The sequence below is a fragment of the Bufo gargarizans genome, chromosome 6 (genome assembly GCF_014858855.1).
Source record: "Bufo gargarizans isolate SCDJY-AF-19 chromosome 6, ASM1485885v1, whole genome shotgun sequence".
Taxonomy (NCBI): Eukaryota; Metazoa; Chordata; class Amphibia; order Anura; family Bufonidae; genus Bufo; species Bufo gargarizans.
The window spans coordinates 55631267-55658707 of record NC_058085.1 but is presented as its reverse complement, the minus strand read 5'-3'; the positions used below and the strand labels follow the sequence as shown (position 1 = coordinate 55658707).

Genomic DNA, 27441 nt, shown 5'->3' with positions numbered 1-27441 from the left:
TGTTTACCTGCTCACCGCAGCAGTGAGCAGATGTAATTACAAGTATGGTGTCCCCATTCACTTCTATGGGATGGCTCTGTAGTATGTACTTGAACAGATGGAGCCGTCCCATAGAAGTGAATCTATCATTGCAACAAGCAGGTAAACCGAGCAAAGAAGGCAGCACTCATATGAGCAGTGCCTTCTCTTTAAACATCTGGTTGGTGGGGGTGCTGGATCTCTGACCCCCACTGATCTGATATTTATCTATCCTGAGGATAGGTCATCAATAGTAAAAAGAGGACAACCCCTTTAACTTTGGAGACACTCCACACTGACTACTGCTGCCTTCATTTAGAGAGAGCGTGAGGGCAGCAGTAGTCAGTGTGGAGCTTGTCTCCACCGTTAAGTAAACCGAAGACAAGGGGATGGTGTGAAGGCACAAAATTGGCCACTTTAGAGCTATTTTTCTAATAGAAATATACTATTTCAGTAATTAAAGTATATTACAAAAATGGTTAGTACCACTGCCCCTACACGTTACAAAAACGACAGTTACACTTTTGCAAAACAACGTGACTACTCGGTTGCTATGGGCATAAATAAAGAAAAAATAATCTTGGTTTGGCCACCATCATATTGAGAACCTGTGGAGCATAAGAGCGGCTGTCAGTACACCTGAAAATGGCAGTACCGGCATCCTCGGAAATAAAGCGGAAGTTCATGTCATCTCAAAGGCATCATGTTAATATGTAACTTGATCTGGAATTATCATTTATTTTTATATTCTTTTTATTCACATTAAGTTGTGTTTCTTCTTTGTTAAATTATCTGTGCCTGCAGCAAATACCAGATTTCTGGAAAAGATACAAATGTCATTATGACCCATTTAATTTTTGTGTTCCTTTCAGCAGAAAGCTGTTGCTATTATGAGGCCTTTCTCGTCTAATAACATCCACATTGTAATAGGACTGTGGAGGAGGAAAAAAAAACTTCCACATACTGACAGTTTACGAAAAACAGACAAAAATAAATGTGCATGGTGCAGATCATTAACCAGCCACACCATTAAAACCTAATGTGTACTAGGTGTGAAAATGCAAGGTTTTCAGCAATTTATACCACAGTAGATCTTCTGTTGGATTGGACCATATGGGCTAGTCCACGCAGGACTTTTTCTCCCGTATAAAGTAACGGATCTCGGACAGAAATGACAAAAAAGGATGTAAAATGAGTTTAATGGATGCTCAAAGTAACAAATCCATTATGACAGCGTGGGATCAGTATCCTTGTATGACAGTGGAGGGAAACCAAGCTGATCGCCAAACCTACGTGAATTTATAGAACAGTTAGGCCCCTTTCACACGAGCGACTTTTCCGTACGGGAGCAATGCGTGAATTGACCCAGTTATTTCTATGGGTCTGTGTACATGAGCGTTGCTTTTCACGCATCATCTCTGCGTTACGTGAAAATCGCAGCATGTTCTATATTCTGCATTTTCTCACGAAACCCTGGTCCCATAGAAGTCAACAGGGCTTCTGTGAAAAATGCATTGCATCCAGATGCAAAGCGTTTTTCACTGATGGTTGCTTGGAGATTTTGTTTGTAATTCTTAATTATTATTATTATTTTTTTTCTTCTTCACGTGTAAAAAATGCATTAAAAACTGAATGCAATCGCGGACAAAACTGACTGAACTTGCGTGCTAAACCATCAGTTTTTTTCTTGAACAGGCCCTGAGAAAATCTGTAATGCTCATGTGAAAGAGGCCTTAAGATGATATACACTACAGTCGTGGCCAAAAGTTTTAAGAATGACATAAATATTGGAAAAGTTGCTGCCTAAGTTTTTATAATGGCTATTTGCATATACTCCAGAATGTTATGAAGAGTAATCAGATGAATTGCATAGTCCTTCTTTCCCATGAAAATTACCTTAATCCCCAAAAAACCCTTTCCACTGCATTTCATTGCTGTCATTAAAGGACCTGCTGAGATCATTTCGGTAATCTTCTTGTTAACTCAGGTGAGAATGTTGACGAGCACAAGGCTGGAGATCTATGTCAGGCTGATTGGGTTAAAATGGCAGGCTTGTCCTGTTAAAAGGAGGGTGATGCTTGAAATCATTGTTTTTCCATTGTTAACCATGGTGAGCTGCAAGGAAACATGTGCAGCCATCATTGCGTTGCATAAAACTGGCTTCACAGGCAAGGATATTGTGGCTACTAAGATTGCACCTCAATCAACAATTTATAGGATCATCAAGAACTTCAAGGAAAGGGGTTCAATTCTTGTTAAGAAGGCTTCAGGGCGTCCAAGAAAGTCCAGCAAACACCAGGATCATCTCCTAAAGAGGATTCAGCTGGAGTGCCACCAGTACAGAGCTTGCTCAGGAATGGCGGCAGGCAGGTGTGAGCGCATCTGCACGCACAGTGAGGCGAAAACTTTTGGAAGATGGCCTGGTGTCAATAAGTGCAGCAAAGAAGCCACTTCTCTAAAAAAAAAAAAAACACATCAGGGACAGATTGATCTGCAGAAAATATGGTGAATGGACTGCTGAGAACTGGGGCAAAGTCATATTCTCCGATCAAGCCTCTTTCCAATTGTTTGAGGCATCAGGAAAAAGGCTTGTCCGGATAAGAAAAGGTGAGCGCTACCATCAGTCCTGTGTCATGCCAACAGTAAAGCATCCTGAGACCATTCATGTGTGGGGTTGCTTCTCATCCAAGGGAGTGGGCTCACTCACAATTTTGCCCCAAAACACAGCCATGAATAAAGAATGGTACCAGAACAATGCATTTTCCAGCACGATGGAGCACCGTGCCATAAGGCAAAAGTGATAACTAAGTGGCTTGGGGACCAAAACGTTGACATTTTGGGTCCATGGCCTGGAAACTCCCCAGATCTTAATGCCATTAGGCGGGTGAACAAACAAAAGCCCACTAATTCTGACAAACTCCAAGAAGTGATTATGAAAGAATGGGTTGCTATCAGTCAGGAATTGGCCCAGAAGTTGATTGAGAGCATGCCCAGTCGAATTGCAGAGGTCCTGAAAAAGAAGGGCCAACACTGCAAATACTGACTCTTTGCATAAATGTCATGTAATTGTCGATAAAAGCCTTTGAAACGTATGAAGTGCATGTAATTATATTTCACTACATCACAGAAACAACTGAAACAAAGATCTAAAAGCAGTTTAGCAGCAAACTTTGTGAAAACTAATATTTGTGTCATTCTCAAAACTTTTGGCTACGACTGTATATGGAGAAAAGTATTGGGACGCAGCTCTTAATCAGTGACTTCAGGTGTTTCATGCAGTCCCATTGCCACAGGTGTACAAAATCCAGCCCCGAGCCATGCAGTCTGTCTTTACAGACATTTGTGACAGAATGAGTCGTTCTAAAGCACTCACTGAATCCGTGTGATCCTGTAATAAAATGCCACCAATATCTATCCCTCCTAGATATTCCACCGTCACCTGTAAGCGGCGTTATTGTAAAGTGGAAGGAACCACAGCAAATTATGAAGTGGAAACCATGTAAAGTTACATAGCAGTGTCGCCGAGTGCTGAGGTGCATAAAAGTCACCAACACTCTGCTGACTTCATAACGGCAGAGTCCAAACCTGGCATTAAAAACTGTGCTGTGCCGGGAGCTTCAAGGAATGGGTTTCCATGGCCGAGCAGATTCCTGCAAGCCTGGCATTACTAAGCACAATGCCAAGTGTTGGATGGAGTGGTGTAAAGCACAGCACCACTGGACTCTGGAGCTGTGAAAACATGTGATGTTAAATCATACTTCTCTATCTGGCAGTCTGATGGATGAATCTGGGTTTGATGAATGCTAGGAAAACGTTACCTGGATTGTGCCAGCTGTTTGGTGGGGAAGGGATGATGCTTTTCTAGGGTGGGCCTTTACCCCTGAAAGGGAAATCTCCATGCTTCAGCAGACCAAGATATTTTGGACAATTGTATGCCTCAAGCTTTGTGGGCAAAGTTTGGGGAAGGTACTTTTCTGTTCCATAAAGGCATAGTTGGGTCCTATCCAACACCTATAGCAGTGTTTCCCAACCAGTGTGCCTCCAGCTGTTGCAAAACTACAACTCCCAGCATGCCTGGACAGCCTTTGGCTGTGCGGGCATGCTGGGAGTTGTAGTTTTGCAACAGCTGGAGGCACACTGGTTGGGAAACACTGACCTATAGGATGAACTAGAATGGAGAATGCGAACTAGTTCTCAGCCAACCATCAGTGTCTGACCTCAACCCTGACCACTTCTGGATGAATGGGCAAGAATTCACACGTCTTCAAAATCTTGAAGACTAGATGTTTAAGCTGGTGGTGTCTTATCACGCTGATGAATGATAAAATAAAAACAGAAACGGCTGTCTTCGGATGTGTCTCTTTCCAATTGGAGTAGACTCTCAGGTTTTGCTTATATCCTTAGTCATACGCAAGGCCTAATTTAAAAAGTCATTTATTGGCTAATAGGACAGATACCTCAATAGGTGGCACCAGACACACTTTCCCTGGAGGAGAGCTGCTACTTTGCATACCTTACTTCTCAGGGAGCATTGCCTAGCTTGGAAAATGTCTTATGCCAAATCCACAAGTAGAAACTTTATTCCCTCCAGTGATCATAAAAGTAATGGAAATGTGGAAATTAAACAAGCCTGACCTTTCTTTCTCCCCAGAGGAGAATCAGGTCCTGGTGGGTTCAGTCAATATTAATGTGTATAGCCAGATGATACTTATTTTGTTTGTACCAGATACAAGACAAATCCTAGAGGAAAAGATAATGATGACCTATCCTGAGGGGGTCTGAGTCCTGTCACCCCCACCGATCACCTGTTTCAGGGAGCCGTCGTGCTCAATGGAGCTTTGGTTAGCTGTTCAGGCAGCTTTCCAAGCACAGTGACGTTCATTGTATAGCGGCTTTGCTTGGTGTTGGGGCTGAGTTGTAACTAGACCATGTGACTGATGTACGGTGATGGCACTGGCCTAAGAAAAGGCTGTGGCGCTCACGGAGCGCTGGACTCTTCTAACAGCTAATCGGCAGGGGTCCTGGGTGTCAGACCCCCGCAGATCTGATATTGATTACTTATCTTAAGCATAGGTCATTAATATCTTTTCCTGGATAACCCCTTTGTCCGGCAGATTCTGCAATGAAAATTTGCAGTATAGAATACCAATTTTACAAAAGGCCATTCACCCCATGCATTTCACATAGCTCTGACAAAAGATGATAAACCAGCTTTCTCACGGTGCTGCCTGGCTAGATCAGTTTTAGGAGCGAGAACCCTTAGGCCTCATGCACACAAACCTATTTTCTTTCAGTGTCCGTTACGTTTTTTTGCAGAACCATTCATTTCAATGGGTCCACAGAAAAAAACAGAAGTTACTCCGTGTGCATTCAGTTTCCGTATGTCTGTATATCCGTTCCGCAAAAAAAGTCCTATTATTGTCCGCATTGCGGACAAGGGAAGTACTGTTCTATTAGGGGCCAGCTGTTCAGTAAAATACGGAAGACACACGGACGTCATCCATGTTTTTTGCAGACCGCAAAATACATACGGGCGTGTGCATGAAGCCTTATTGGAGGTGTAAGGCTATGTATGTAGTACATTTACTTCAATGTGAAGCCTAATGGTGGCCGTACAGAATGTCCCAGGCTTTTCCCAGATCTTAACTCGATAGGAGAGGATGACTGTCTTATTTTTCAGCTCTGCGTTGGCTGTCCCCGCAGCTCACACTTCCACAAGGAGCACAGAAAGACACAATCTAACCACATGGATTCATTCTCCTCTGATGAATCTGCAGCCGGATCACAAGTCGCTTATCTCATCTCCTAGGATGTACGGCTCGTCATTTTGCAATTTTGGCTACTCTTCAAAGAATTTTATGGAGCAAATTGGGAAACCGGGAGGGGAAAAAAAAAACAAAAACCTTTTTCATCAGCATCTTGAGAAACACTTCCGAAAACAGACCGAGTCCTTCAGACAGTGTGACTCCTCTCTGTCCAGCGCGCCCCCAGAAAGTTTTCTAAAACATCCCCTATATTCTCTTTAAACTCAATCCGTCTCCAAACGCCAAACTGTCCCCTTTGCGTCTGCTAAAACTATAGCTCCTCTTTAACTCCACCAGTCAGCCCACCCCCTCTGCTCCGAGCATTTGGAAGTCATTAGGCATGAAGGAAAACATTCCCTAACTGAAGACAAAGACAGGTGTTGCTTTGAAGCTTGGTCAATTGATATTAAGCTGTGTGCGTAGGGAGGGGAGTAGTGACAGGCACCAATGGAAAGGTGCAGGCCTTTAACGAACTTTCCACATGCACTTGGGGTGTTGGAGCAGTCACAATTAACACAAAAACCAGGGGAGGGTTGTTATGGACGCCGGTGTGTTTTTCCATGCTGCGTCAGAGGAAAGAAAATTGTGTAGTTGTAGAAAGGGGGTGACGCAAAAGATTATGAGGAAAACACTGAGGGCATTTTATTCCCTGCTGGTTATAAATGCCAAGGATTGTCCCTTTTATCAGCTCTGGCATCTTCATGTGTGGCTCAGACGCAACCTCACTGGGGAAGCTGTGCCAACAAAGGACAATTTCAACCCAGGAAAAGCACCAGCCAAGGAAAGCACAGGGTGGAGGAAACGGGGAGTGCAGACAAACTCTAGGTAAAAAGGACCTTTTCAGCTCGGGTTCCTTGTTGTCGGAGGATGAGTAATTAGCAAAGTCAATATGGTGAAGTGGAAAGAGATCAGAGCCAAGGAGCTGACTTCAAAGGCCTTTGGACATATTAAGTAGTCTCCTGCATCGTTAGCACAAGGCCATGTTGTGCTGTCGGAGGCATCATTTTGGATCATTATCCGAGGCAGTTAGAAAACAGCTTCTTCCAAAAGGTACATGTTCATCCATTAAACATTTTTTTTTCCACTTAGGGAACATTACCATCAATCTACAGGAGGCTCGTCACGCTTTACTCAATGTCAAACTTGCCGGATTCACGCCACGCGTTAGGTTAAGGTTGTGTGGAACATAAAAATAAGGGAAAAAAGGCGCAGCAAGAAAGAAAAAATAAAAGACGTTTTAATGGAATCGGTTTAATGATGCAAACAACTTTCCCTGTGCGTAGCTACTTGAGCACCACTGAAGTAATGCGTGAAACGCGTGGGATTTCAATTCACATCAGTAGAAGTTCAACTTGCAAAGTTCTATCATCAATCAATCCAGAAAGAACACCACATAACTGGTAACCAGACATCTTAGTGCCTCCAACAGGCTCCCTTAAAGAGGAACATCTCTCACTTCTTTCCTAAGGAAACAAGAAGTCAGTGATTAGCACATGGACGTGTGTAGAGGCTGGCTCAACCACGTGCGCTCATTACCTGGTAGCTTCAGCCACTTGGGTACTTTGCCCTCATCCTTTTGAACTTGCTGATGAGAATCGGGGATCCCACACTGCTCCTCATAATTCTCTGGTGCTCTATGCGCTGCGCTGACCTCCGGATGCTCCTCCATCACAGGTGCTGCAGACACAGCCGGGACACGTGGCATGGCCCTGCGGGAGGTATAATCTCTGAGCACATGTGGTCAGCAGCACGTCGTGCTTTACTATTTAATTTAGGGCCTCTGTTACCTGGCGACTATGAGATCTGCTTGGGAAGGAGATGTTGGTTTATTCACCAAGGCATGCCGCAGGAAATGTTCTGTAGAAATGGGGAGGAAAGTGCGTACAGGTTAAAATATACCGTTATTTATGGGCAGCGCTATCTTGTGATGCGAATTTATATGAAGCGTTATTCTCAGGAGTCGGTGACAATTCACATCTTACTGGGTCTCTGTAGACTCATCACTTGCCCCGACATCCTATTTAACCCCTTCACTGCTGGGACAATTTTCATACGTTTGACATAAATAAAACTTGAGTTATAAAATAAAAAAATCATATTATACCCGCATACCCATACAACCATCGGCCACAGCATTAAAACCACTGATAGGTGCACTGAAGTTTACTGATATCTCGTGACATTGGCTCCTGTCATGGGGTGGGATATATGAGTGAACATTCACTTATTGAAATCAATGCACTGGTAGCTGGAAAAATGGCCAGGGTCAAATTGTGATGTCAGAGCATATACGAAACAGTAGATCTTATAGGTTGTTCCACAGCAGTGGTTAGTACCTGCCTTAGGTGGTCCAAGTGGTGAACCAGAGCCTTGAGAACTGAAGGTTACTGATGCACGTAAAAAGACACGAACACTGCCTCTAAATTCCTTACATCTCAATCCGATTAAGTCCAAACCACGGAGACTGTACCTGACAACTTACAATACTGCCAGTATCGTGATGCCAGATAATGCAAAACACCTTCATAGTTTTTGTAGGGTCTGTGCATTGATGGGTAAGCAACCATATTAGGCCTATGGTTTTAATGTTATAATTGATTGCTATACATTTTCTAAAAGTGGACACCTGGCACACTAAAATGAGCCGCAGACACAAATGAGGACTTTGTAATCAAGACTATCTGTAAAGTTGCTTCACTTTAGTCACATAGGAACTACTAAGACTAAATACACTTACTGGGATTTTCCGAAGTTAGTCATTTATGGCATATCAATAGGATATACCAAAAATGTCTGATGGATGTAGGTCCTATCTATCTCCAGAACAGGGGTACTCGCCTTGCCTGGTGAGGTGTCCGGTGGTTGCCATTTCTCGGCCAAGAATGAATGGATAGGTGGCCATGCATGTCTGTGGCTCTCGAAAACAGCCGAGCACACTAATTCCCATAGAAGTTAACGGAGAGAACCAGGCTCATGTGCGGCCACCTATCAATTCATGCTTGGCCTAGATGTGGCAGCCATTGGATGCCTCACTAGGCAGGAGGGAGGTGTGTGATCCCCATTTTGGAGATAAACATGGGTCCCACTGCTGGGACCAGCACCTATCAGACATTCACAGCATATCCTGCAGATATACCATAAATGTCTAAGAATGAAAATTCTCGTTTAGGCATTCATTAGAAGTAAGCAATGTCCTGCCTGGCCATCCATGGTCTTGCACATTCCTTCTGTATTCTCATTTAGGCCTCATGCACATGGCCGTTGTTTGGGTCCGCATCCGAGCCGCCGTTTCACTTCAATGGGGCCGCAAAAGATGCGAACAGCACTCCCTATGCTGTCGTCATCCGTGGCTCCGTTCCGTGGCCCCGTTAAAAAAATATAACGTCCTATTCTTGTCCGCGCTTTGCGGACAAGAATAGGCATTTACATTGCCAGCGCCCGTTCCGTTCCGCAAATTGCAACACGGGCGGCTTCCATTTTTTGCCGATCTGCGGTTTGCAGACCGCAAAAAAACGGTACGGCCGTGTGCATGAGGCCTTAGGTTGTATTCAGCCACAATGTCAGCTGTCCTGCAGATACATATGCCCAAACTGAAGCAGGCCAGCAGGTACACCCCCTGAATGATGAGGAGCGTGGCCCTTTTGCTCTAGAGATCAAACATCATGTAAACTTTCATACTAAGCTGCTGTGCATGTGGCCCCATGACTGCACTCACCAATCAGCGGAGGGGGCCCTGATCATTAGCAAACAACGCACACCAAACTGGATCCTGAGGGCCATCTTCCTTCATCTAAAGGTACCTTGCAGTCAAAAGATAGTACTAATTGCAGGAAATATCCTGTACCATCTTATGGGAGGCAGCTATCTGTACATATTGTGCACTCCAGTCTACCTTCCCAGGGCTTCTAATCAGAGTATCGCATAGCTGGAGGCTACGTTGCCCTGAATTTTATAGGCCAACAGCCCAGGAGTTGGAAGGCTGATGGTGTAGGTCCCGTCAACTGGAAGTCACCTAGTCGCTGGTGGATGGGCCTGACACAGTTTTGATCAAAAATGTGCACAGAGAGCTTCTAACCTTCATACCGTAAGTATAGCAGTGATGCAATTTACATTTATTCAGGGGGGGATTTTGGGTAAGCAGTGAGTCGTTCACTCGTGTGTGTTAAGATGTGAGGAGGAGGTCATCATCCCACAGCATAGCAGTCTTGTGGGATGGAGTCCTCTGATTACGTTACTGAGGACATGTCTTGTGATAAGGGGTGCACTACCACAACCCCTACATCATGATGGCTAAGACTGATATTCCGTCAGACCTTACCTCTTTGTTCCGTTGAGCCAAAATGTATGACAGCAGCAGGAAAAAGCTGGGCCTGGGGTGCAGAATACAAAAGAACTTACACCAGTATATACATAAAATACAGTATATAGCCTGCAAATCTAATAAATCTAAATATACAGAAAAAGACATCCTGCCATGTTATACAGCCGCAGGCATGCACACTCAGTGGGTCATCATCAGGATTAATATCCAATTTGCCCACTGAATCAGGTGAGACCCTGAACTGGTTATACTGGAGCAACTCATTGGGGCTTTATGTGGTTGCAGCCCCCAAATTACTCATACATATATGCAAAGTAAAAGAATAACATATGATAAGATGAAGCATCACCCAATCAGAAGGGAAACCTTGACCCCACTAGGCGACGGATCTATAGACGTGGATCCGATACAGAACACGACTATGAAGCCATGATCTTCCTATGTAAGTGTGTGGAGGGAGATCAAGTATATGAGGAAAACCCTCCCAGTCGATGATGCTGCTGGATTCTACTTTTTCTTAGTAGTGCTTCAAGACAATTTCCAGGTGTTTTTTTTTTGCTCCCTTTGGGTTTTTACTAATCACAGCATGCATTGGCTATGGGGTTTTTGTTTCAAGCATTTAAAAAAATAAGTAAAATGTGTGGCTAAAAAAAGCCACCTCAAAAAATCTTGTATAAAATGCATCAATTTCATTTCATGAAAATTTTTCCTTGCAGCAGCGGCGGCGTAGTGTAATTACAAGTACTTACTTCACTCAGGTGAATGAAGCAAGTACTGGTAATTACACTGCGCTTCCGAGACGACCGGCAGTGTAATTAAGAAGAAGAAGAAGCAGCGCAAGCATGGAGCGTCGCTTACCCTACAAACAGGTGATCGGTGGGGTCACAGGTGTCGGACCTCCGCCGATCTGATAGTGATGACTTAAGGATAGGTCATTAATATATATGGCCTGCACAAACCCTTTAATGAAATGAGATTTATGATTTTTTTTACAAGGTTTATTGAGGTGGCTTTTTTTTGCTACACATTTTAATTATTTTTCAGGTTTTTTTTTCTATAGAAAAGTCTATGGTAAAACACCTGAAAAAAAGCCACATTCAACACATGCTGTGATTGTTAAAAAATGCCAAGGGCGCAAAAAACGCCTGGAAACGGTCTCTGATATTGATGACCTATCCTGAGGATAATTTATTAATATAAACCGCCATATCTGTTTTGCGGTCCACAAACCACGGATCTGCAAAATCTGGATACCGTCCATGTGCGTACCTGATTTTCCTCTCTCCCTTCACTAGAACAGGACATGCAGGGTGGCCGCATGGATGTGGACAGCACTAGGGTTGTCAGGATACCAAAATTTTGATTCGATTTCGACACCATAAAAAAGTATTGCGATACTCGAGACCATGCGAAAAAAATAAAACCCCAAAAAAGCTGCGTGCATTCCGCATTTTATGGAATGTCCGGCCCATAATCGAAAAGTCCAATCCTTTTTTTGGGGGGGAACAAGGTTACAAAAAAAAATGGTGCATCACGCAGTTTTTGATTTTTAAATTTACTGTTACAGCGTTCACCGCATAGATTATTTTTTTTTTAACATTTTAATAGTTTGGAATTTTCAGATGTCTTCACACTCTCCCTGCTGCCCTGGGCATAGTACACACAGCAGCAGAGAGCTTACCATGGCAGCCAGGGCTTCAGTAGCGTCCTGGCTGCCATGGTAACCAATCGGAGCCCCGCGACTGGGGCTCCGATCAGAACTGCTACTGCACCACCAATGAAGAGGGCGGAGGGGACCCTGTGACCACTGCGCCACCAATGAAGACAATTAACGTTTAATACAGATACAGGAGGCGGGTGCCGGCAGCAGAATCACATAGCAGGCACCCGACCTCTATAACAGGGAGCTGTGATCAGCGGCAGTTAACCCCTAAGGTGCAGTACAGGGGGAGGGAGAGACTGCTTCCTTCTCCCCTGTGCTGCTGAGGGAACATGGCGCACACTGTGAGCAGCGCACTCATGTTCTCTGATACTAAGCTGCGCAGTATCACAGCCTAGTATTGGTAAAAGGCAAATCCCGGTATCGAATCGATACAGGTACAAAGGTATCGATAATTCGATACCCAGTGCAACCCTAGACAGCACACAAATTATATCCTTGTGCTGTGTGCATTTTTTTGCAAACCCATAGAAATGAATGGGTCAGTGTGCAATCCACAAAAAAATTGAGTTGTATGCACAAGGTCTTAAAACAAACTGCCCCAAACAGAAACGAAGCACCCTGAATAGGATAGCATCTACTTGTATTTCATGAATTTCCATGAAATAATAATTTTAGTGGAACTTTACCTATACCTCTGCATTGTACAATTCTTCTTTTATTCCTACTGGAAATAAAATGTTAACTGAGCGCTACCGATCCCCTTGTCACAGGGGTGTGTCCCTATGCAGTCTGGCACAAGATCTCTGCTTGCAGTCAGTCAATAGAAGCCTTTACTGTTTACTCCTAGTGGGACAAAAATCTGTCTAGGTCATGTGACAGACACACACATGCATAGCTCAATTATCCGAGCAGTCATCACCGGCCGTGCTCCCACGTGTCATCACACGACCAGCACCAGACTTTCCACGGAAGGTGAAAAATAACGGTTGAATCCTATTTGTGGATGGGAAACCTGCATCACTCCATCAGTTGTGAAACTACAACTTCCAACATGCATACTTGCTCTGCTCTTCTCGGAACTCTCATAAAAATAAATAGAGCATGCTGGGAATTGTAGTTTCACAACAGCTGGAGTGGTGCAGGTTACCTACCCCTGCGTAATGTCAGCAAGCAGAGTTCTTAACGACTGTGAGGAAATCTAGAAAATGGATTGGGAAATTATTCATCTTTTTATTATCCCCAAAATAACATTTACTCGCTGATGAAGGTCATAAAACTTATGCAAAGTACATAAATGCCAGTAAATGAGAGAGAAAAAAAAAGATGTAAGAAAAAATATAGTCAGTGGAGCCCCGTTATATGAAGAGAGATGGCCTTTCGGTTCGCCCTGCTGTCGTTTTGCGGCGAACTTTGCTAGTTCGCGGAACAAGCGAACAAATGGCGATGTCCGCTGGCGCCATATTCTTTTGCATTGTCCCTAACTTTGACCCATGACACATCCATCAGGTAGGACAGGACAGCCAATTGAGACGTTTCAGCACATGGAGATACCCCCTACCTTATAAATAAACCTGATCTGGCCGCCATTTTACATTCAGTCTTTTGCCAGTGTAGGTAGAGGTTGCTGTGTGGTGCAGGGACAGACTGTTAGGGACACCAAACGCTAGCTGATATGGCCAACAAAAAGTTCTTTTAAGGACTGGTATAGGTGTGCTATGGATAGATGTGACTTACAGAGGGGTGTAATATACTTATAATATACTTTCTAACAGTATATTATAGTGGATTTAAATTGTGCAGCAGTTGTGTGTGGTTCTGCTGGAGCTAGATAGACGGACAAACGCTATTGGAATAATGAATTGAAACTGGTGTGATATACCTGTTGCCCCCCCCCCCCCCCCAAAAAAAAAAACAGATTGAGGCAGGGGTGTAATATACCTATAATATACCTTCTAACATAGAATGTATGTTACAGTGCATATGTATTGTGCAGCAGTTGTGTGCGGTTCTGCTGAGATACCGCAGCTATACAGAGGGACAAACGCTATTGGAATAACTAATTGCAACTGTTGTGATATACCGGTTGCCCCCCAAAAAACTGATTAAGGGGTGCGATATACCTGCTTCCACAAAATACTGATTGAGGGGTGTGATACACCAGCTTCCACCAAATCTTGATTAAGGGGTTTGATTTACCGACTTCCAGCAAATATTCATTAAGGGGTTCTATATACCTGTTTCCACAAAATACTGATAGAGAGGATTGATATACCGGCTTGCAATATACCTACTTCCACTTAGACCTCATGCACACGACCGTTGTGTGCATCCGTGGCCGTTGTGCCGTTTTCCGTTTTTTTTTCGCGGACCCATTGACTTTCAATGGGTCCGTGGAAAAATCGGAAAATGCACCGTTTTGCAGCCGAGGCCGTGATCCGTGTATCCTGTCCGTCAAAAAAATATGACCTGTCCTATTTTTTTGACGGACAACGGTTCACGGACCCATTCAAGTCAATGGGTCCGTGAAAGAACACGGATGCACACAAGATTGGCATCCGTGTCCGTGATCCGTGGCCGTAGGTTGCTTTTATACAGACGGATCCGAAGATCCGTCTGCATAAAAGCTTTTTCTGATCTAAGTTTTCACTTAGTGAAAACTCATATCAGACAGTATATTCTAACACAGAAGCGTTCCCATGGTGATGGGGACGCTTCTAGTTAGAATACACTACAAACTTTGTACAAGACTGCCCCCTGCTGCCTGGCAGCACCCGATCTCTTACAGGGGGATATGATAGCACAATTAACCCCTTCAGGTGCGGCACCTAAAGGGGTTAATTGTACTATCATATTCCCCTGTAAGAGATCAGGGCTGCCAGGCAGCAGGGGGCAGACCCCCCCCCCCTCCCCAGTTTGAATATCGTTGGTGGCACAGTGTGCGCCCCCCATCGGGCCCCCCCTTCCTCCCTCTAATGTAAGAAATCGTTGGTGGCACAGTGTGCGCCCACCATCGCCCCCCCCTCCCTCTAATGTTAGAAATCGTTGGTGGCACAGTGTGCGCCCACCATCGCCCCCCCCTCCCTCCCTCTATTGTAATAAATCGTTGGTGGCACAGTGTGCGCCCACCATCGCCCCCCCCCCTCCCTCTATTGTAATAAATCGTTGGTGGCAGTGTGCGGCCTCCATTCCCCCCCCCCCCCCCCGATCATTGGTGGCAGCGGAGTTCCGATCGGAGTCCCAGTTTAATTGCTGGGGCTCCGATCGGTAACCATGGCAACCAGGAAGCTACTGCAGCCCTGGTTGCCATGGTTACTTAGCAATAGTACAATTGTAGAAGATTCATACTTACCTGCTGGCTGCTGCGATGTCTGTGACCGGCCGGGAGCTCCACCTACTGGTAAGTGACAGTTCTTTAGCAATGCGCCGCACAGACCTTTCACTTACCAGTAGGTGGAGCTCCCGGCCGGACACAGACATCGCAGCAGCAAGCAGGTAACTATGAGTCTTCTACTATTGTACTATTGCTAAGTAACCATGGCAACCAGGACTGCAGTAGCGTCCTGGTTGCCATGGTTACCGATCGGAGCCCCAGCGATTAAACTGGGACTCCGATTGGAACTCCGCTGCCACCAATGATGGGGGGGGGGGGAATGGGAGGCCGCACACTGCCACCAACGTTGTTACTGCTATAGAGGGAGGGGGGGACGATGGTGGGCGCACACTGTGCCACCAACGATTTCTAACATTAGAGGGAGGAAGGGGGGGCCACCAACGATATTCAAACTGGGGAGGGGGGGCGATGGTGGGCGCACACTGTGCCACCAACGATTTCTAACATTAGAGGGAGGAAGGGGGGCCACCAACGATATTCAAACTGGGGAGGGGGGGGGGGGTCTGCCCCCTGCTGCCTGGCAGCCCTGATCTCTTACAGGGGAATATGATAGTACAATTAACCCCTTTAGGTGCCGCACCTGAAGGGGTTAATTGTGCTATCATATCCACCTGTAATAAGAGATCGGGTGCTGCCAGGCAGCAGGGGGCAGTCTTGTACAAAGTTTGTAGTGTATTCTAACTAGAAGCGTCCCCATCACCATGGGAACGGCTCTGTGTTAGAATATACTGTCGGATCTGAGGTTCACGAAGTAGCTCATATCCGACAGTATATTCTAACATAGAGGCGTTTCCATGGTGATGGGGACGCTTCAAGTTAAAATATACCATCGGATTGGAGAAAACTCCAATCCGATGGTATAAAAGAACTCCAGACTTTACATTGAAAGTCAATGGGGACGGATCCGTTTGAAATGGCACCATATTGTGTCAACATCAAACGGATCCTCCCCATTGACTTGCATTGTAATTCAGGACGGATCCGTTTGGCTCCGCACGGCCAGGCGGACACCAAAACGACTTTTTTTTCATGTCCGTGGATCCTCCAAAAATCAAGGAAGACCCACGGACGAAAAAACGGTCACGGATCACGGACCCACGGACCCCGTTTTTGCGGACCGTGAAAAAAAAAACTGTCGTGTGCATGAGGCCAAATACTGCTCTTCTATAGGGACTTTCTCAAAGGGTCATTTAGAAAATGACAGGAAGAGGAAGAAGCAGGTCATTCCGCAGGCATGGTAGGAGTCGGGCAGGTGCACCAGGCCGAAGCCTAAGTTGGAAGATGGAGAAGGTGCGTGCGATTACGTCGAAGGACGCACCAGAGTTGGTTGAGTGGCTCACTCAGCCTTCTGCTTCTGCACCTTCCTCATTCTATTTTGGACACCCTGCGACTTTGCAAGTTCTCCCACTTAGAAATCATGTAGGGGTCTGAAATTCACATTGTAGGTGCATTCCCACTCTAAGAGACAGAATAAAAAAAAATATATCAGGAAATCCCATTGTATGATTTTTAAAGAATTTATTTGTCTTGCACTGCTGAACATAAGTATTTGAACACCTAAGAAAATCAGTGTTAATATTTGGCCTTTGTTTGCAATTACAGAGGTCAAACGTTTCCTGTAGTTTTTGACCAGGTTTACATACACTGCAACAGGGATTTTGGCCCACTCCTCCACACAGATCTCCTCTAGATCTGTCAGGTTTCGGGGCTGTAGCTGAGCAACACAGAGTTTCAGCTCCCTCCAAAGATGTTCTATTGGATTTAGGTCTGGAGACTGGCTAGGCCACTCCAGAACCTTGTTATGCTTCTTATGGAGCCACTCCTTGGTTATCCTGGCTGTGTGCTTCGGGTCATTGTTATGTTGGAAGACCCAGCCACGACCCATCTCACAATAAATGGCCCCATTCATCCTCTCCTTAATACAGTGCAGTCGTCCTGTCCACTTCACAGAGAAGCACACCCAAAGCATGATGTTACCACCCCATGCTTCACAGTAGGGATGGTGTTCTTGGAATGCAACTCATCCCTTTTCCTCCAAACATGACGAGTTAAGTTTAGACCAAAAAGTTCTACTTTGGTCTCATCTAACCACATGACTTTCTCCCATGCCTCATCTGGATCATCCAGATGGTCATTGGCAAACTTCAGATGGGCCTGGACATGTGATGACTTGAGCAGGGGAACCTTTTCATGCAATGCACAATTTGAAACCATGGCGGCGTAGTGTTTTACCGATAGTGACCTTTGAAACTGTGGTCCCAGCTCTCTTCATTTCATTGACCAGCTCTTTCCATGTAGTTCTGGGCTGATTCCTCACCTTTCTTATCATCAGTGATACCCCACGAGGTGAGATCTTGCATGGAGCCCCAGTCCGAGGGAGACTGACAGAGCCAGAATTCTTGCCGTTTCTCAGGTGTTCAAATACTTATGTTCAGCAGTGCAAGACAAATAAATTCTTTAAAAATCATATAATGTGATTTCCTGAAATAATTTTTTTATTCTGTCTCTCAGAGTGGGAATGCACCTACAATGTAAATTTCAGACCCCTCCATGATTCCTAAGTGGGAGAACTTGCAAAATCTCAGGGTGCTCAAATACTTCTGTTCCTCACTGTACCTCCAGCCACATAATCACTTGTTCTTTTCTGTCTGGTGAATGCCTAATGTTTGGCCCTATCAATATAAAATTGATATCCAATGACCGTCTAATATACCTCCAGCCACATAATCACTTGATGTTTTCTGTACGGTGAATGCATAATTTTGGGGGCCTGTAATCTAACTGGCCAACAGTAAAATTGTTATATGGTGACCGCCTAATGTACCTCCAGCCACATAATCACTTGTTTTTTTCTGTACGGTGAATGCCTAATGTTTGGGCCCTGTACTCCACTGGCCTACATTAAATTGTTATCCAATGACCGTCTAATATACCTCCAGCCACATAATCACTTGATCTTTTCAGTACGGTGAATGGCTAATTGTTGGGGCCTCAGAGGAATTCAACACCTGTGATGACCACGTGTTATCGAATTTCAGCTATTATCATTTGGAGTTTATTCAAGAGGGGGGATTTCGTTAGCCATGTTTTTAATCCAATTTTATATTTTTAGTTATTTTAAACATATGTATTTGTACTGGCCTGCAGTAAAATTGTTATACAGTGACAGTCTAATATACCTCCAGCCACATAATCACTTGATCTTTTCTGTACGGTGAATGCATAATGTTTGGGGCCAGTACTCTAGTGCGCTACAGTAAAATTGTTATTCAGTGACCGCATAATGTACCTCCAGCCACATAATCACAATTTCTTTTGTCAGGTGAATGCCTAATTTTTAGGGCTCATACTCCCGTGGCCTAAAATAAAATGGTTTCTAGGCTACAGCAGGGCACATTTTTGAGAATTTCCCTTTAAGACGCATAAAAATGGCCCATGATTAAAATACAATTTTTTGTGGGAATTTTTGTCATTGATCCCCCTCTAGTATGTCATTGTCCATGTTGTGGGACTATTTGCGCATTTCTAGTAAGTATTTGGTGGCTGCAAATATGACCTGAAGGTTTTTCAAGTTCGTCTGCCATTAAAGTGAATAGGGCCTGCTGCGAACTTGCGGTTCGTGAACATTTGATCGCGTTTGCGCGATCTCATGCCGATGCCATATCTGCTCCTGAAATACTCTGTGCATACACAGTGACAGAAAGTGACCAGGAAATAACCTACTGAAAGTGGAACTGAACAGACAAAGTCAGTGTAATGAAGGCCTTTGAAGTGAAATGTGGGTCATGTTTATTGCCACATGCAGGTCGACAGTAAAATTCTCCTTACAGGTAAAGCTTTTCTCAAGTCAAGACGACGGCTGTAAACTGAGACGCTCCGGATGCTGCTGCCGCCACCTGAGTGCAAAATGTGCACCTGAAACAAAGGCTGGGAAGTTGGAGATTTCCACTGACCGGACCATAAGGCTAGTGTCACGGCAAGTGGGGATAAGAGGAAAACCAAGAAAACAAACAGCAACAGGTAAACAGACTAGGCCCCAAAGTTAGGGAGGAGGGATTGGTAACATCCTAACAACCCGAGCCTCTCTCTGACTGCTGACAGTATGAGCAAGGCCTGATGGTGAACGAACTCATAAGCTGGAACCTACGCCCTGCTGACACTGTAGTAAACCCGAACTTAGGGAGAGGGGAATGAGACAGACGGTACCTTCCACTGTGAAGGGACCAGCGTCTCCCTGAGACCTAGCAGCAACACACGCACAAAGGAGAAAACAGGAAGACTTAGCTTGAGACAAGAGGGAAGTAGAGGATCCACAACCAACCAGTACAGAACTCCAGAGGGAAAATATCAACCACAAAGTCAGCAGTAAGAGACTTAAATAAAGCCTCTTAAAGGGGTTGTCCGGGATTGGGGACATTGTTCTAAGTGTACAACAGTGACACAAATATTACACACGTGTCTGATGCCCCGTTTTCATATCGCAAATTCTCAGCCGGAAGTGCCTATTTTCAGTGATGTACCGGAAGCATCTTCTTCCGCTTCGCAGGGAGCCCGGTGACGTCACCAACAGCCTCAGTAATTATTTAGATCGCAGGGAGGGGCAGTAACTAGGCTGGAAGACCTTGCGCTAAGCCACGCCCCCTCTGACCCGGTGACTCACCACCAGCCTCAGTAATTATGCAGATCGCAGGGAGGGGCGGTGACTTGGCTGGAAGACATTGTGATAAGCCACGCCCCTTCGGTGACGTCACCGGCCATGGCACTTTCTAATGAATGAAGGAGGCAGAATATTAATGAGGAGGCGGAGTTACGGCAGAGATGATAGTCAGCTGTAACCACGTGATGCCGCGCTGCACTGGGATCCACAGGGCAGTGCAGCAGGAAGTTAGGCAAAGATAAACCTAGATGTAAACAAGATGTATATATATTTGATCCTGGACAACCCCTTTAAAGAGGACCTTTCACTGATTATTACACTGTGAACTAAGTATACAGACATGGAGAGCGGTGCCCGGGGATCTCACAGCATTTACTATTATCCCCGGGCGCCGCTTCGTTCTCCCGCTATGCCCTCCGGTATCTCCGGCCACTAAGTTATAGTAGGCAGAGATTTCGGTCACTAAGTTATGGTAGGCGGAGTCTGCCCTTGTTCTGCTCTAGCGCTGTCCAAACGCTAGAGCTCCCAGGCTGTGAGCTCTGCAATGCGATTGGCCAGCACTAGAGCAGAACAAGGGCAGACTCCGCCTACCATAACTTAGATACCGGAGGGCATAGCAGGAGAACGGAGCAGCGCCCAGGGATAATAAGTGCAGTGAGATCCCCGGGCGCCGCTCTACATGTCTGTATTCTTAGTTCACAGTGTCATAATCATTGAAAGGTCCGAGCAGAAACTGTAGAGAGGTGGGATCCGGCCCACAACAACAAACAGCAAGAAAACACAAAAAGACCTGTCAGATAGACTCACGTGCTGCAAGTCTATCCAATCTTCTCAGATCTCTGAGGGCATGCAGTGACAGCTAGGACTTCTTGTGACAGTAAAGTCGTGCAACATTTTTTGATAAAACACAAAAAATCAATTTAAGCAGCATACCACATGTCGCAGTGCGCCACTATTGACTATCCTTGCAAAAAATGTGCGCGACATTGGTGCAACACATGTCACGATGTAGTTGTAGTCTTTTTGTAACGCGACACATGCCAACGTGTAGCCCTAGCCTAAAGAATCAGTCCGATCTTATAAAGCCCAGGCACACTGCTAGGATATGATCGGCGGGGATCTGACCTCAGGGACCCCCACAGTCCTGAGAAGAAGGGGCTGCTGTGCTGGTTAAGCATCAAGCCCCCTTTACTGTTTTTCCCAAAGGAAGCATAGCTAAACCAGCGCTGCAGCCTCCTCGTCCTCAGGACTGTGAGGGTCACAGAGGTCCTGCCAATCATATCCTAGTGATATTCCAGCACTTTGTAAGATGGCAATACCACTTGAAAGAGAAACTCCGGCAGGGGAATAAAGGCAGTACTCTATCCAGCACTTGGCCCTGGGTGCCATCTTTACATGAGAATAACCATTTAGGCCTCTTTCACACGAACGATACGGATTAGGTCTGGATGTGTTCAGTGAAACTCGCACTATTTTGCAAGCAAGTCCAATCAGTTTTGTCTGCGATTGCATTCAGTTTTTTCCGCGCGGGTGCAATACATTTTGATGCGTTTTTCCACACGCGTGATAAAAAAACTGAAGTTTTACAAACAACATCTTTTAGCGACCATCAGTGAAAAATGCATTGCATCCGCGCCTGCAATCCATTTTTCACTGAAGCCCCATTCACTTCTGTGGGGCCAGGGCTGCCGTGAAAAACGCAGAATATAGAACATGCTGTGTTTTTCGCGCAATGCAGAACTGATGCGTGAAAAAAAAAAAAAAATAAACACTCATGTACACAGACCCATTGAAATGAATAGGTCAGGATTCAGTGCGGGTGCTATGCGTTCACGTCATGCATTGCACCCGCGTGGAAAACTCGCTCGTGTGAAAGGGGCCTTAAAGGGAATCTGTCACTAGCGATTTACCAATTTTTTTTCCCCATGAATCCATGTTTAATAGAGTACCTGTTATCCATCTCTGTTCTTCTTTTGATTGTGAGTCTTGTAATTTTTTCAAAAAAGCGATTCTTCTGATATGTAAATGACGTTGTAAGGAGCCCAGAGGGGCGTTATTCTTACTCCACGGTGCCCAGGAACGCCCCTCTAATTACGCCTCCCAGTTCCTCTAAATCGCCTCCCAGAGGCGAGGCTAAGTGCTCAACACCCGCCACCCCCCCCCCCCCAGCGCCGCGCTCTGCAGCAAACACCCCGATCCCCCTCTCGCAGGCATCCCAAATCCCGCGCAGGCGCAGTGCCGTCAGTCAGCTTATAGCGCAGGCAATCGCTGGCACTGCGCCTGCGCGGGATTTGGGATGCCGGCGAGAGGAGGATCGGGGTGTTTGCTGCAGAGCGCGGCGCTCACAATCAAAAGAAGAACAGAGATGGATAACAGGTACTCTGTTAAACATGGATTCATGGGGGGAAAAATTGGTAAATCGCTAGTGACAGATTCCCTTTAAAAGTGCCTCACAGCTATCCCTTCCAGTCTCCCCTTCCCCTCTCTTCTTTTCTCATACAGAGTCATACTCAACTTGGCTGAGAGTGCATGTGGTCTCAAAATGGGGAGAGTGGAATAAGCATCCGCCAGACACCTTAAGGGCTTCTCTCCCTTAAAGGGGTTATCCCATGATTAATGTAAAAATGAAAATCGGACATCATACAGATGAAACTCGAAAAATTAGAATATTGTGCAAAGTTCATTTATTTCAGTAATGCAACTTAAAAGGTGAAACTAACATGAGATAGACTCATTACAGGCAAAGCGAGATATTCCAAGCCTTTATTTGTTATAATTTGAATATGGCTTACAGCTTATGAAACCCCAAAGTCACAATCTCAGGTCCCCTTTGCTCAGGGGGTATGGAGTAATTAGCTGACTAGAGGGTGACACTTTGAGCCTAGAATATTGAACCTTTTCACAATTTTCTAATTTTAAGTTGCATTACTGAAATAAATGAACTTTTGCACGATATTCAAATGTTTACCTGTAGTTCATGACAATCTCTTTCTAATAAAGCCAGAACCAGCCCTGTACCTCACATGGGTCCAGAGATCTCCACATTTACTGCTCCAATTGCTCTGCTAGATTATCTTCAGCCTGGCAGCTCAGAGGGTGTGTCCTTTCTGCTGTAGCTCTTTCCCTGTAACTGCCATAGCTTTTAACGGAACACTTGGCTGGTGGCAGTTGAAGATTTAAACTGAGTGTGTGTGACCACCTCGATGAGGTGGACAAGAATTAAGGAATAGAAAAAAAGAGCAGGTGGCGCTATACAGATACATTTTATTGAATAACTTGATGGCTATGTAAAATTTTTAATAGGCAGTGTGAACATGTGCAGAGCTCTCAATTTTCAGAACCACCACAGCATTGCCGTACAAGGATGGGGGAACTAGTTCAAGGCCTGCAGACAATGAGCTGGGGTCAGGGGTGCAACTAGCCTTTGTGCTGACTGAGGCGAAAACTGAAATGGCTGCACTCCCCCCCAATGCCAATTTCTTAACCTAACCCCATTGCTACAATGAAAGCTATCACTCATGGCCCTTCTGCTGCCCCCCTCTTGCCCCTGCCTGGTGCTGCCTGAGGCCTCACCTGGCCTCATTAGTGGTGCACCCCTGGCTGGGGTTAATGCCAACGTTTGCCTATAATGGGGGGGTTTTGGTAGGGGGCGTGAAAGTTTCATCTCCTCTTTGTAGCAGGTGATATCACTTCATTCAACCATGACCAATGTGACCCGACCCCAATATCTAAAAGGATTAAAATGGGAAACCGTGTGCATGTACATACAAGAACGCGTCTGTACATCTCACGGATGGGGTCAAGCCTATGCCGCTACGGGTGATGCTGTGTAGCGACGCTGGGTGCTGCCCGCGTTATCAGGTCGGACGGGACATGAAACTAGATGGCGGCAGGACGCGGCATGGGCCTTTTTTTTTTTTTTTTTTTAACATTTCCTTTCCAATCTGCATTGTGTAAGGTTGCATGCCATCGGGAAAACAAAGACAGCTTTCCGTAAACTTTAATTACAGAGTACCAGACGTGGTCGAAAGGCAGAGCGAGAACACTCGCCAGCGCTTTGATGTTTCATCTGTAGGGATTTCACTATTTAGAGAAAGGACAGCTTAGAAAGGGCCCCTCGCTCCCCCTCCAAACACACTAGCCCCCTTTAAACACAACATTTCTTTTATGCACTCTGGAGGCTGGAAAAATGAGGTTTGTGTAGCGTGTTAGTGCTGGAATTTTTTAATAACCTCCTCTCTCTCTTTACTCTTCCCCCCCAATTATCGTGGTGAATAATTAACATAGTGATGGAGATAACTAAAGCCAGCATCTCCCAACTGAAAGATCTTTAGTTCAAAGAGCGTCCCTTTTTTTTTTCTGTCCATTCCCCCTGGTGCCGCCACTAAAACTTCCTTGTCAGTCAATCTCTGGGCAAACACTTCAAAGCCTCGTGAGGAAAAAGGCCCCGAGGGTCACACAGAATTCATTGCAGGGAGGAACAGGCCGCACATACACCCGGCAATAGGAACACAAACACAACAGGGCTCGGCGACACTGAGCCGCAAAGAATAAAGTCATACAAAACAAAAAAAAAAGCATAAAGATAAATAGCGGAGGTAGTGGTGGTGGGGGGGAGCGGAGGTAATCTGTACATCTGTCACCAAATCTATGTTTGCTCCACTGTTCTTCCAGTGTCCCCCGAGCTGGGAAAGCTGGTGGCATGTGAAGCATTCCTTCCATCCCGGGACGGTCGCTGATTAAAGTGCCACAGGTCTGTTTAGTTTGATGTTGGAAGATCAATGGGACCCGGGGCACTTCAAAGGGGGTGAGCGGGGATGACGGGCAGGATCCAGAATGCAAACATTTACAGACACATAGGACGATCTGAGAGCTTTCACAAATGACGTCTTGGGGCTTGAGCGATGTCTTCACAGGGAAGCAGATCAAAAGCTTCAGACAGGAAGGAACCACCAGCGAACAACTGGAGGAGAGGAACCAGAGCATCCACGGCAAGGGCGCTGTAATTACGGGGTCTGCAGCCAGCCGGGGGAATCCGACTGCGACCTTGACAAAACCCAAACTATTTTAATTATTAAAAAGACTACTAGTGTTTGGCAAAAACATCCTGTGGCTTGGGATGCGGGAAGGACACAGCCAACGATACACTAGGGAGGGGGAAACCTGCTGAGTGCTAATTAAAGGGGAACTCCAAATTGTTTGTAAAGCATACAGATCTGGATTTTTAGTTAAAGAAGCCTTTTCACCTCTCCTGACACATTGGTTTCAGGAAATACCTGTATTGCCCATAATATACAGTAACTATTACTATTAACTTGATGGACTTGTCTTTTTTCAACTGTATTAACTATGTAACTATTATAATCTTAGACCTGTACGTTGTGCTGTTCCTCTGTTATTCCTCCTGGAGATTTATAAATAAACTGACAACAGGGTGTTTTCAGTTGAGGGTGGCCCCTACATGCTCATAGTGTCCAGTTGGTGCCGACAGTGCCAGGCGGTGTAGGGGTAAGGCGGGATGACAGGAAGCAAGCCCGCCCAATCAAGAAAAAGTGGGAGAGGCAGGCAGAGGAAGTAGGAGGTGCAAGTGTGCACAGAATGGCTTGGGCCCACCCTCAGTGCACATAACTGCTCATTTCCATATTGATTTAAAGTACTTTTTGTTCCAGAATGAAGAAACATATCGCTAAGGCTAATTTCAGACAAGCGTGTGGGAGCGTGATTTTCCATTCTAGATACTACTCTGTTTACCGCACTGCACTATAGTGATTTATAATGTTGTGTGTCTCTGCCCGACCTTGAATCTACTGAATTATATTATAAGGACATAATGCCGTAAACGGAGGTGTGACCCTCAGGTAAATGGAGGTGTGAAACAACCCTAACTGAAAGGTATCATTTAATTCAGCTGAGCTAGCCCTACAGTGGTTTATCAGTGAGTTTCCTGGCGACAGACTCCATTTCCAGCATTGCTTTCCACAAAGATTACCTGTACAATTTACACTTTCACCCACAAAGCTCTCCTCGGTGCTGCACTGCACCCCCCTATACACCTCCTCCTTCATCTACCACCCTACCCCTGCTCCTCGCTCTACTAATGATTTACATCTAACCGTCCATAATCCGAACCTCTCATTCCTGTCTCTCTTGAGGTGCACCAGTTCTCTGAAATGCATTACCCCACCACTGCCAACAACCACCTTATGGCACAACCCATAAAAACACATCTTTTAAGGGTGGCCTATGACATTCCCTAATCTAACTCAACTTCAAACCCCTTCCCCAACATTATTCAACAGAACCTGGTACCTCCAACCAAAAGGTATCCACCACAACCACCCAATACTGGCTGGTGGCATCTATGTATACACTACTCACAAAAAGTTTGGGATATTTGGCTTTCGGTGAAATTCATGGAAAAAGTAAAAAGTACCGTAATATTACATCATGTGTCGGGCATTTAAATAAAAGCACTATAAGAGTTCAATGTAAATTTCCCAATACGCTGCCTGGATGGTTCTAATTGCAGCGAGTCCCAAAGTGAAGTGGATCCTTATTCACAAAAACAGTACATATATAAAAAGGGGCCGCGTAAAACTCCAAACCAATAGAACTGATGTGCGTCTTCCACCAACTCTCTGCAAGCACACACTAGCTTCGTTAGGCGTTTCTTTCAATTAACATCCTGTGAGATTATAAAGAAGACACGCACATAGTGAAGCACTGAAACAACCAGCCGTTCCTCCTCTCGATGTTATACTTACAAGCGTATAAGTAGAATATGCGCCTCAAAAGAAAGTCGACAAGTAGGTCCTCTGCACGTTGTACCTCCTACAGATGATTAAATATTGCTCCCATAGTGAAAATCCGTATTTTAAAATTCATAAATATGGTTTATTATACTCACATTCAAATGAGATAAAATGCGCAATGATAAATCGACCCGGGTTTCGCTCCAAATGGCTATTGATCTGTGTTGATTTTATCATTGCGCATTTTATCTCATTTGAATGCGAGTATAATAAACCATATTTATGAATTTTAAAATACGGAGTTGAGGCATGGCATCCCACTCTTCTTGAAGAGCGGCCCTCAAAACATTGAGGTTCTGGCTACAGAGTTACAAGCCTCTACACTGCGACTCAGCTGACCCCAAAGGTTTTCAATGGGATTTAGGTCTGGAGAAAGTGGAAGCCACTTTGATTCATGGATCAAACACCTGTTGTGAAATTTGCCGTTAAGATCCTTGTTAGAGAACAGCAAGTTGTGCAAAAAGTACGGAAACATTGAACAGTTGGACATGTGCATTCAGAAGTTTAGAGAAGATCACATCAAGTTCACCTGTAAAGGTTAGAGTGCATTTAGGTTCATCCTGAAATTTCACCCACAAGCCAAATATCCCTAACATTTTGTGAGTAGTGTATATATCTCCCTACTCCGGTTTCCTTCCACACTCCAAAGACATACTAATGGGGAACTTAGCTTGTGAGCCCCATTGGGGAAAGGTCTGTAAAGTGCTATATAAGTGCGTATAATAAATAAAAATAATAAATGAATACAGAGGTAATATGGGCGCTGCACTGTGGT

At 45.1% G+C, this 27441-nt stretch overlaps 1 protein-coding gene across 1 annotated transcript in view; it reads right to left on the bottom strand.

Moving 5' to 3' along the window:
• Positions 1–7057: 7057 nt before the first annotated feature.
• The window catches only part of ASPSCR1 (ASPSCR1 tether for SLC2A4, UBX domain containing), a 78570-nt gene continuing 58186 nt past the window's right edge, over positions 7058–27441 (bottom strand). Inside the window, exons 13-16 of the mRNA XM_044295902.1 lie at positions 10141–10192; positions 7610–7679; positions 7359–7531; positions 7058–7285 (exon numbers count right to left, since the gene is read on the bottom strand). Of these exons, the coding sequence (XP_044151837.1) occupies positions 7275–7285; positions 7359–7531; positions 7610–7679; positions 10141–10192 (306 nt within the window). The 3' untranslated portion in view covers positions 7058–7274. The remainder of the gene's footprint in view (positions 7286–7358; positions 7532–7609; positions 7680–10140; positions 10193–27441) is intronic.